Source organism: Drosophila miranda, chromosome 4 (assembly GCF_003369915.1).
Source record: "Drosophila miranda strain MSH22 chromosome 4, D.miranda_PacBio2.1, whole genome shotgun sequence".
In the NCBI taxonomy this organism is placed as follows: domain Eukaryota; kingdom Metazoa; phylum Arthropoda; class Insecta; order Diptera; family Drosophilidae; genus Drosophila; species Drosophila miranda.
This window is the reverse complement of record NC_046677.1, coordinates 23,674,283-23,685,975: the sequence shown is the minus strand read 5'-3', so window position 1 is coordinate 23,685,975 and position 11,693 is coordinate 23,674,283. Positions and strand designations below refer to the sequence as shown.

General features: G+C 46.0%; 1 protein-coding gene across 1 annotated transcript; it reads right to left on the bottom strand.

The window, feature by feature from the left end:
* Positions 1-8,943: 8,943 nt before the first annotated feature.
* LOC108164055 (fork head domain transcription factor slp1) lies at positions 8,944-10,440 on the bottom strand. Its single transcript, XM_017299635.2, has one exon. It carries the CDS (start codon positions 10,345-10,347, stop codon positions 9,298-9,300), a length of 1,050 nt encoding a protein of 349 aa, XP_017155124.1. The 5' UTR covers positions 10,348-10,440; the 3' UTR covers positions 8,944-9,297.
* Positions 10,441-11,693: the final 1,253 nt, after the last annotated feature.

Here is an 11,693-nt window from a genome sequence, read left to right as displayed (position 1 = left end):
ATAAACAAAAGGTCACTTTTTCTGTATTTTTTGGTATTTTTAATGTCATGTGTTCATTTACCATATACTACCATATCTTCTATAAGAAAGGTTATTCTTGATACAAGTTTTTTCTCAAAATCTTTATGCGCTAGAAATTGTTACTAATAATAGTAACACTATTACTTACTATTGTTATTACTATGAACTATCCAAAAATAATGCTAAAAAAATGGTCCAATGGCTAATCGTCGATTTTTAAACTTTGTCTTCGCGGATTTATTAAAAAAAAAAAAGAAAAAGGTTTTTTTATTTAATGACTTGGAAAAGTAACGCTCAATATTTAATTTATTAGGACTAATAATTTTCATATAGATAGTCCTAACCAATTCGTTGATTTGTGCCATTTTTTAGCCCAATCCAAAAACCCAACCTTCTCTTTGTTGTAGCGCAACGTCGAGTCATACATATTTTGGCTTATATCTGGATTTATCTTATACCTATTGTCACTTTTTTTTTGCAAATATAGGGCTACCCTATAATTATTAAACTAATATATAATTTTTTTCAAAATATGACTTTTTTTATAATTATTTTTTAACATTTTGTCGTACGAAAAACGGAAGTACCCTTATGTATTCTTGTTGATGAAAAATTATAGATTCCTAAACCCATTTCAGTAGCAAAAAAATGAAGCCTTTACCAATATAAATATTTTACCACAAATCCAAGACCAAAAACAATCTGCAGCGCTTAGAACTTCCCGACAATCCGGAAACTACAGACCGTAATTACCCCGTACAAACAAAAATCCCACAAAAACCTCGTCTAGTCGTACGTGAAAAACGAAAGAAGGATTGACAGAGAAAAAACCAACTTGTCATTGATTAAAACGCTGAAAAGGCGACAGATTTGCTACCGTGTCGGGGTGAGTGGGACAGTGAGACGTGAGTGAGTGCGAGTGCGAGTGTCTGATCCGGCAGGGGATTTGGATGCGGATTCGGCTGCGGATTGACAGAGAGAAAGAGAGTCCCAGAGACTCGAGAGACTCTCGAGTCGGGGGCGGGGGGCGAGAGTACTTTACTAATCAGCCAGATTTATAGCAGGCATTTAGTTTTGTTCGGTGCAAAAACTTTTGATATTTGCACTTTGAGCAAAATTTGGCTGAAATAAATCCGCGGGGAAGGATGGCTAACCCTTTTCGGGCTACCGATTCTGTCCCGATTCTCTCAACCCGTTCGGCCGTAAAGTTGGTACGCCCCGTGGTACGCCCGTGCATGTCCTTCCGGGTAGGAGAATGCCTGTATTTTGATAAACTCAATGGCAGTTTAACCGCAGGATTAGCTTGTTTGTCCAACGGATCAGCGCGATGCATGCAAACAAGGTCCCAGAATCGAGAATCGAGAGCCCAGAGCCCAGAGCCAGGATCTCTACCTAAGTGGATGGATGTGTGGGTGGCTGGAGAGGTAGCTGAACGATGAACGCTGAACGCTGAACGGGTTAAGGATCGGTACGTCCTTCTTCGCTTCCGTTGTTTATATTGTCTGTTTACATGGCCACACAGTCAGCGATCCTTAGATCCTCAGATCCTTAGAGCGGTAGCAGTGGCTGTGGCTGTGGCTGTACCTACCCACACGGCTACCGTTTCGAAAGAGTTAAGCAAGGATTAAATCGATGCATGGATTTAGCCTCCTGAAGGGGACTTAGCTTAGCGCGTATTAATCTCATTTCGTGGACCTCAAGCTGTGTCCTCGGACACGACCGATGTCTTGGCGTTGCATTTCCTTCTAATCGCCGTCGCTTAGCCATGCAAATATTTTCAATTTCGGATTTGTCTCGATTAAAAGGGAAAAGGGTTAAACCTCTGCTCAAGCACTCGGCCTCTAGCCTCTGGCCTCTCTGGCCTCTGGTGGTGACATCTGATTCTGTTTTAAGCGTGTTAACCAGTTAACAAAATATAGGTAGGTTTTCCAGCCGAGTTTTCCTTTCTCTATGCGCTCTGGCGCCCCCTTTGAAGGAGGCTGTGCGGGGGGGGGGGGGGGGCTTTTCTCCCTCTTATAAATTGGCCCAATTTCGTTGAAATCACGTTCACGGACTCGGACTCGGACACACTTGTTTCCGTTGCTGTTGTTGCTATTATCGTGTGTTTCGTTTTGCAAATAAACAGCCAAATGAGTGTCCTAGAGGTTGCCTTGAGTACAGCAAAGGGTGCGCGGCAGGGATGAGGGAGCTCTGGACCCTGGTCCATCGGTCCAGGGACGATGCTGCCGCTGTGAGAGCATATGGCTAGGCGGGAAAGCAGGGAAAGCAGGGTGATGAGCCGGAAACAAGGAGCAAACAAAAAGGGAAACCTTCGGTCTTGGTGTTCAAAAAGTGCGCTACATCAGAGGAAATAGATTTGGAATGTTAATGGACGGAATTTTATCGGATGGAGATCGCCTGAAGATAGTAGTGTGCCATATGTTGGAGGTAGGCGAATGGGAATAAGGAATATAATTGAATTTAGTGCGAATATGGGCAAATATTTGCTTAAAAACATTTCCTATTTGTTGGCAGAGGTTTTTTATAGCTGAGACGATGATGTTTTGACTATTTAAAATGTATAAAAAACCTGTTTAAGGCCTGTGGAGTATTGAAAATTATTCCCGATATTCCTGGTTGATATTTCCCGCTTCTCTATACCCAACTTCTATTCCATTCTGTAATGTTTTTGGTAGCGCATCAACAGAGTCATGAATATATCGCCTAAAAAAGCTGCACACTCCCCCTTTTGGGTTTAGGTCGCCCGTGGCCCTTCCCCTCGCAGCAACACTTGATAATTGTTGACAATGTGTTATAAACTGATTTACACGCATTTAACGAAAACGAAAAGAGAAACATTGCCAAAACTCACGCAGCGCCAACACCAACAACACCAAAAACACCATCGACACGAGAAACATTAACAACCCACAAACGTTGACAAAGTCGAGTCGATGCGATGCGAGTCGAGGCGAGGCGACACTCGTCAGCGACATCGTTAAGGGCAACAGTGGCAGTGGCACAAGCGCAGGCAGTGGCAGATTCAGCTGCGGCAGAGGGGGCAACCGCTTAGATGTCATCGTTAGCGCTGGTGGAGAGTGAGTGGGGGAGGGGGAGGGGGGAGAGGGAGTTGGAGTGGGAGCGGTCGCGTGTGCCACGCGAGGGTGGCGGCACACAACTTCAAGGGGACAACCGGACCCCGAGCTCAACTGTAATATGTGGCATAGTGTGGCATGGTGCATGGTGTGGTGCGGTGTGCGGTGTGTGGTATGTGGCATGGTGTGATGTGCTGCTCTCTGATGTGTGTTAATGAACTGCGTAACAATTAACAGCCGCAACAACAAGCATCAACAAAAAACGAAAGGAAAGAAAGCCTAGCTATGGCTAATACCCTTCTAGATCGATCATTACTATAGGATATGGCACTCTGATCTGTGCTACATTTCACAGGATTATGGGGATAGGGCTAGGGGTGATTTTCATTAAGAATAAAAAGGTTTTAGGCATGAATAGAATCGAATTTCTATAACAAAGTATACTGTTTCTAAAAGCTATAGCTAAAGCCATATATGATGTGTCCCATTTGGTTCAAATTCTGCTTTAATTCTGGACAAATATGTAACAGTTTTAGGGGTCTCGTCATTCATTAAAGGGTTGCCTTAAAAACGATTGAAAAACAAGTTCTATACCTCCTTTTCTCGACTTTTTCTATAGCTTTCTTCCCTGCACTACAACCAGCCCCTCTCTATGGTATTACCCTTTGAAAGAGCATCAAAAGTCACTGGCCACGCGCATGTATCACAACCTCGAACCCAAAACATCGTCGAATGCTGCTCTACAACTGCGGGTTCTTCTGCCTTTTGCCGATTTATTGCCACAGAAGATCGCCTAGAGAACGGCACGATTATGCTGGTGCTTCCTCAACTTCCTCTCGATATTCATTGGGCATTGGTCAGTTCTGTGCTGGGGTGCCAGAGAACACCAGTTCTGCTCTGCTCTGCTCTGATCTAAATCAATTTAATTGAGGTCCAAGTGCTGGCCCTTGGCCCGGCTTAATTTGTTGATTTGTGCTCGCTCTCTCACTCTCTCTCTGTTGAAACCATTAGCAGTGTCTATCAGTGTGAAATCTGAGGCAGCCAGATCTGGATCTGGAGGGAAGCAGGGGGACAGATATAAGAAGGTAGTGAGAACTGAGGGACATATGGGTTGTCTGTGTGTTTCTTTGCTGTGAAGGAACTTGAATCTTTAGGGCATAAAGTTTTCTCTTTGAAGGATGAAAAACGCAGCTTCTGGGGTCATTTCCGGCTCAGCCTTCAGCAGGCCCCCAAGTAGATGTCTTGAACTTTGGGCCCCACATGAAATACTCGCAATTCCCCTACGCCAAGTGCAAAATTGAAAAGTTCAGATGCCAACTGATAATGCAAGGCTGTCTTTTATCCAGATCTCGCTCAACCCCAAGCCCGCAATGAACTCACTTCCGCTCTCCAGAGGGGCGGAGGCTCAAGTGCAATTCCTAATTACTCATTCATAATTTCTGCTCGAGTATGAGTATTCCTCTCGGTTCTCTGTCTTCAATTGAAAGAACTACGCATCGTGCGAGTACTAGGCTCATTAATTCATTCATTCATACATTTATTTACGAGTATTTATTATTCGAATTGGTTTCGGGGGCTGGGGTGGGGTGGGGTGGGGTCGGGTCCAGCAGAGGTCTGGCGGCGTAAATTAACTTAATTGAAATTCGGGTCAACAGAGAGGCCAAGATAATGAAAGAAACTAATTAAGGAGAACTACTGGAATCACCCCCCTCACCACCCCTCACCCCCTCTAGGCGCTCTCTGATTGCCTGCGCCACTGCCCACATGATTTTTTCTTCTATTGTTGTTGCGGGGTTTGCGCATTTGTCGCTTAAATATTTTCAAATATTTTCCCAAATTGTATTTGTATTGCCATTATTTGATTAGTTGTGCGCCCCTGCCCAGTGTCCATGCCCCTGGTGTCCGTGGGTTAACAATTATTTTATTAATAAATATTTGAATGGCATGCCCTCATCTGAACCTCTACCATCATCATCATCATCGTCATCGTAGAGCTCTGGTAATATCGAGTACTGGCCAGCCGCCACATCAGTTTCAATTAAAAACACATTTTGTGGTCACTGTGTGGTCGCCACTTGGATGGTTCAAGGGGGTCGGGTCGCCTGGTTAGGGTTCCAATTTTCCCCGCGAGGTGACACGCCCGATACTTGCGGGGCTTCCCAGCAGAGAGCGGGGACTGGGGACTGGGGATTGGGTGTGGTATAGGGGATCCCTGGTGTGGTGCCATTGTGGTGGCCATCATCAAACTGGATTGCGGGCTTCAATCGATAAATGTCAATATTTTTGCACGACAACTTGGCTAAAAGAGTGCAACGGGCTTAGTGTCAGCTGATATCTGTGTTAGTCGATGGGGAAAAGCTCTCTCTAACCCCCTCTAACCCCCAGTTGAAAGTGGAATCAAAAGCCGTTCAAGTAGTACAAATAGGACTTACTTTATGAGTATTATCAGTGTTCTTTCAGAGAAAGTACCCAAAAAGAACTCATGGAAGCCCCTGCAGTCCGACATTTTTGCATAAAGTCCAATCTTAAAGCTAGAGCATTCAAATTTTGCACAAAAATGTGAAATAATATTATGGAATTTTGTTTTTTTTTTTTTCTATCAAACCACAGCTTCATCACCTCCTCTCCCAAGAAACCAAGAAAGAAAAGAACCAAGAAAAAATTTAAAAATTTCTATGTATAAATTCGAAATTTTATGAACAGATATGTTTATTGTTCTTCTTCGTCTAACTCAAATTGTGGGAAGGAATAATCAAAAAAATTAAACTTAATGGGAAAAGGGTATTCTATCGATAACTAAATGCTTGATGGACTTATCCGATCCGAATTTGTCCATCTTTCCCAGACAAAACTCGTTTCTCCACATATGTGTTAATATATATATCTTTAAAGGACTTCGAAACGCTTGGCCACAGCTCTCCTGCTACTCCATCCCCAAAATATTGAGAGACATCTGCAAAAAATCCCTAACACCTAGGCAACCACTTAGACACCTCTTTCAACGGGCTATGATCTGCCCAAGAAAGTTCCCTAGCTTACAGATGTACCTACTGCTTCATCCTATCAAAGATCTCTATAGAGAGTAGCCACAAAAAAGGAGACAAAGCCTTTGAAATCCAAAGAAAAAACCCATGCAGGCCTTAAGCCTTTGCCCAAACAAAGCGAAGAACTAACCGATTATATATCAAATATTTATGAAATACGGCAGTAGGATAGGAGGATGGGATAGAAGACGGATACGGATAGGGATAGGCCTAAGCCATGGTTGAGGGGTTTGAATCATTAACGGGCTACAGGGAACAACCAGGAGTCTAAACGCACGAGAAGTGTAACAAACGGCACACGCACAACGCCGGAGGAGAGCGATCCTTGTGTAGGTCCTGGCCTGGTCCTGTCCTGGTCCTGTCCTGGCCTATGGTTGCACGCTGGGTAATCAGGTCTTGGCATCTGCTTGAGCCTCAGACCCACAAGGTTGCTCTTTCGACTCACCGTAAGCCGTGCACTTAACCCGGGTAATAAGATAGGTGAGGCAGGGATCCGCACGGTCCATTCTGCTTGTTATCTTTGCAAATTGCATGTCGAGCACTTAAGCCAATTGTACGAGTATGAGAGAGCTACAGCAGATCCTTGCAAAGGAGAACTGGTTAAGACGTTTGTGCGCTTGAGCGCGTGCTACTCTCTCTCTCTCTATGCCCCTGTCTGGTGCCCATTCTCTTTCCAATTCTTTTCTAAAGTGATACAGTTAAACAAATCCCAGGGCAGCCGCAATCCATGAACCAATAATGCTGCCACAGGAACACGCGAAGGATACCCTCTCTCTCTCTCGTACCCTGGACTGATTTAGCGACTTAGACCTTCGGCCTAGTCCCGGGCTTAGGTAAGTGGATTGCCGATTCGGCAGCCATGCCGGTAGCATACGAGTATAATTGGGAAATGTGTTAAGTATATAATGCGCTCATCCGATCTATTTCAATAACAAACCGAGGCATCTTAAGCTGGGCAATCCAGGCCTGCCGTCCTATATCCCAATAAAACAATGCCCCTGATCTGGGGATTGTACAAAAAAGTTTTCCCATCTATAGACCGGAGTATATGCAAAATATTGGACTGCTCGATGGCTTGGCTTAGGGCGTGTGGGCCCAAAAGGTGATTTAACTCTTGCGCTGGACCTAAGCCGAGCATAAGCCCCAAATATGTACATACAAGGGGCATACAGGAGCTTGTTTTTAGGGAAAGAGTTCTCCGCTAGAGGCTGCGGAAATGAGCAATGGATAGAGGAAGAAAATGGTTAAACCAAGGATTGTACTCATATCTATATGAACTGGAAAAGGTAGAGCTTCATGGAGATGGAGATATGGGAGATACTCCTAAAAGAGCAGTAGCTTCTATGCCTCTAGCTCTCTCTACCCCGTAAACCTCTAGATCCTAGACTAGACTGCCTCAAAACCCGTTTAACGATTGCACTACACATCAATACACATCAAGACCCCACTCGAAAGGCCTTTAAAGGTATCACGATCTGAACTATTATACAACTCCCAGTCCCAATCCCTCTCCCACTCCCCCTCCACCTATCCCCATCTGACACCTTATAAAACTGCCAGCTAATCGTTTCAATAACATGATTTACCCAGCACACACACACACACACACACACACAATAATTTACAATTATTGAAACGATGAAAAATGGGCACACAAAATATGATAATTGCTACTGATCGCAGCCCGATGGAGGCCCCCGCTCCCTGCTGCCAGAAAGAGAGGGAACGAGGATTAATCTAGTAACGATGATATTAATTATCATTTCGTTTACAAATCGCTGTAGGAAGGGGCACAAAAGCGAGCGAGAGAAAAGCGCTGTATTTATGATATTATCAAGGCTTGTTATTCGAATTTTCTTTTGGAGTGGGGGGGAAGACTTGCTGATGCCATTGATATGAGGCAGCGATGGAATGATGATGATGATGATGCTCCCTTTTTCTCACATTTTTTACTCCAACGCGCACTTACAGATACACAGATACACAGGCAACACACACATGTCAAGTGATCAAAGAATCAGAAGCCGCTTTCCTAACAGTGCCCTATTCCAAGTGAAAATATACGAAATGAAGCCATCAGAGAAACCCAAAAAAACAAGGCCCAGGCCCAGGCTATTGCTCTGCATGTCGGTGCCCTTTCTAGTATTTCCTTAAGATTCTCATCTTTCCAAAATCGAAGACGAGGCAGCGCTGCAAGAGCCCGGGCATATTAGTTTGAGAAATTGTATAACAAAAGTGAAGAAAAATTGCCCCGAACGAGAGAGAGAGAGAGAGAGAGAGAGAGAAGTGTGCTGTGCTCTCTGTCCAGAACTAGTAGACAATGGCCTGGCTGGACCCCATATCTGGCATGGGATCTTACCTGCGGTGCTCGGCACACATCTCTCACAGCTGGAGTTGTCACTGGGCATGTAAAGACCCAAACAAAATTGAGACAACAACACACTGCGGCCACTGGGGGTTAAGTCAATGGGTGATGGCTCATTTTGTGCGTCCGACTCCGGCTCTGGCTCCGGCTCTGGCTCCTACTCCCTCGTTTTCTGCCTTTTTTTCGGGAATCATTTTCATGTTTGCCGCTGGCTCTGCAAACAACTAATTAAGTCATCAGGATGAAAGGAAACACAAGCTAGAGGAAGCTGAATAAATGTGAAACGAACGGAGTTGGACAGCAGATGTACGGCACAAAAAAAGGTGAATAATCATCATCAAAATATTAAGACATTTCAATCTTGTTTTTGAGGTATATTTCTCTGAAAAAATTGACCAAAAACCAAGGAAAAAAGATGGGATTTTTCTTTTAAAATTTTTTATTTATTTTTTTAAACTTTTTTGATATATGCTGTATAGGTATATATTTTTCGGCCCCCATTCGGCACCAGAGGGCGGGGCCCTCACCAAAGCGGTCCTTTTTCCTGGGGTTTTCTTTTTGTCGACTTTCCAGGCCGACAATGGGGGCCCGCTGAAGACCAAATGTTTATGAAATGGCCGAAAGAATTTGCTAAATGCAGCATTTAGACGTCATAGGATGCGGGGAAGGTGGCAGGCAGGCAGGCAGGTAGCACTGCCACATACCCCAGTCCCCACTGCGTGACGGCGGTGGCTTGGCAAAGCCTTGTCCCGTGGATCCAAAGCGCTGGGCGTTGCAGCCTCGGAGGCACTCCTTAGCTGGCGGGGAACTTGCCGAAGAACTGCATCCGCTGGAAGAGCTCGGCGCTCATGTGCGGAGCATAGCCCTGCAGCTGGGCGGGATGCGGCGACTGCTGATGGCTGGGCGGGGCGGCAGCGGCAGCAGCCTGGTACTGCATCTGCTGGTGCAGGGCCGCCTGGTAGGCGGCGGGATTCATGCGCTGGTAGAGCGCCGCAGCGGCAGCGGCGGCGGCGGCAGCAGCGCCGGCAAAGGGCACGCCTGGGTAGCCGTAGCCGGGCGCGGGGGCACCATAGCCACTGGGCATCATGGGCGAGAAGATGGCCTGGCGGTAGGCGGCGAGGCGGGTGCGACTGGCACCGGGATTCTTGCGGCGCAGCTTGCCGGTGGTCTCGCCGATGAAGACCTCCTCGGCAGAGGGGTCCAGGATCCAGTAGTTGCCCTTGCCGGGGTCGTCGTAGCTGCGCGGGATCTTGGTGAAGCACTTGTTGAGGCTCAGGTTGTGGCGGATGGAGTTCTGCCAGCCCCGCTTGTTGGCCTTGAAGTAGGGGAAGCGGTTGATCAGGTACTGGTAGATCCCGTTGAGGGTCAGGCGCTGCTCGGGGCTGTCCTGGATGGCCATCATGATCAGGGCGTTGTAGCTGTACGGCGGCTTCTTGGTGTCGCTGCTGCAGCCGCTCATCTTCTGCTTCTTGCTGGGGTTGCCCTCGCCCTCGCTCTCCTCCTCCTCCAGCTGGTCCTCCTCGTCGTCGAACTCCACGTCCAGCTTGTCGTTGTTCTGCGAGGACAGCGACTCGGCGGCACTGCTCATGGGTGTGCTGGTGCGCGAGGGGCTGTCGAAATCCTCCGAAGCCGACAGCTCGCCATCGGAGTTGCCATACGGATGCACATACTGCTGCTGATGATGGTGTTGGTGTTGGTGATGGTGATGTGGCAGGGGCATGGGCTCATGCTTGATGATCGGCGCCGATGTTGCGGTTTTGTTTGTGGGTTTCTTGGCCAGAATGGCGTCGATGGAGAAGTTGCTCTTGAACTCCATTTCGCAGACACTTTTCACCATTTTCATGCGATTTACAGACTATAGTTTTTCTTTCTTTGGTTTCTTTGGACACACACTAACGGATTGCTCTGTTCGAGTTGTGGTTGTGGCACGTTGCAAGCTGTGGGCAATACTGATTCTCTACAGCTCGGGCAAGCGCTATTTATAGTCCAACCCCTCGTCGCCGCTCGAAGGGAAGTCTACAAAAGAGGCCTGAGAGAGCGCACACGCACACAGAGGCAAGGCGCGCTCTCTCTCTCTTGCCGCTTAGGTAGACGGAAGGCTCCGCCCTCCATTCGCTCGACGCTCAACCATTTTGTTCCACAGGTTCCACATCGCTCTCTCTGTTCGGTTTGCTTTTGTTTTGGATGTTTTGGATGTTGTGTGGATGTTTATTTGCAGTCTTTTGCTGCTTCGGCGTCAAAATATCCATTACATCCAATCCAAACAGCCGGAATGGGGTTGGCAGCCGTCTCTTTCGCGCCCCCTGTTTTGACCATTAATTGAGCCAACAATTTTCGATAGGGAGTCGCCACTTTAATCGTGAATCGAATCGAATCGAATCGTATCATTTGCCGGGCTTTGAATTTCGTGGAATTAGTTTTAAGAGACCTTAAGATTCCACCTAATCCCGCCCGAAACTAGTTCAAGGGTCCTCTGGTCCTGGATTACTTGAGGCAGATCCCTTGGCTTGGCTTACGGCACGATTTTCAACAGCTCAATGGAGCTCAAGCGCTTGGTCTGCTGCCAGGTAATCCCATCCATCCCCGTCCTCTGCTGAAGGGTTAACCCTTAAATCAACGGGATTTGTTCTAGTTTCGCGACAGATCTCCGAATTAGTTCTGGCCGGCCGTTCTCCCGCCATCCGTTCGAGTAGCTCTCGAGAGAGTAGCAAATATTTGTGCTCAGGCTTTTGGGCAGTTGTTGAAAATTGGTTTAAATAAGTTAAGTTATGTTTGGCAGACTTTATTTGGGAGTTAAATGAAGGCTGGGATCACAGGGGAGGCTGTGTTGAGGGAAAAGTGGAAGGGAAAGCAAAGATAGACAGGGATAGGGACATAGGAGATACGGGGAGGATTAATGATTGAAGATATGCCTGTTTTCTAGGTATAAATATCTATTAGACCTAGGAAATATAACAGAAAAAAATTTAAAAAATTATTTTGAATTTTCAAAAAGTTTTCTCTAATTATTCCCTTCTTTTAAGAGATCTAAGACGACATTTTAGATCATTTATGGGGCCAAGTCCCAATATTCATTACAGATTATCTTTTGACTTTTTCTATGTTAAAAGTCGGTTAAAAATATATTAAAAATAGTTAATTTTTTGCGATTTTTAACCCGTAAATTTCTTGTAATATGAAAACTGTTGG

Bases quoted from the DNA above. Each gene is read 5' to 3' on its own strand.
- LOC108164055 (XM_017299635.2), bottom strand. From the start codon at position 10,347: ATGAAAATGGTGAAAAGTGTCTGCGAAATGGAGTTCAAGAGCAACTTC.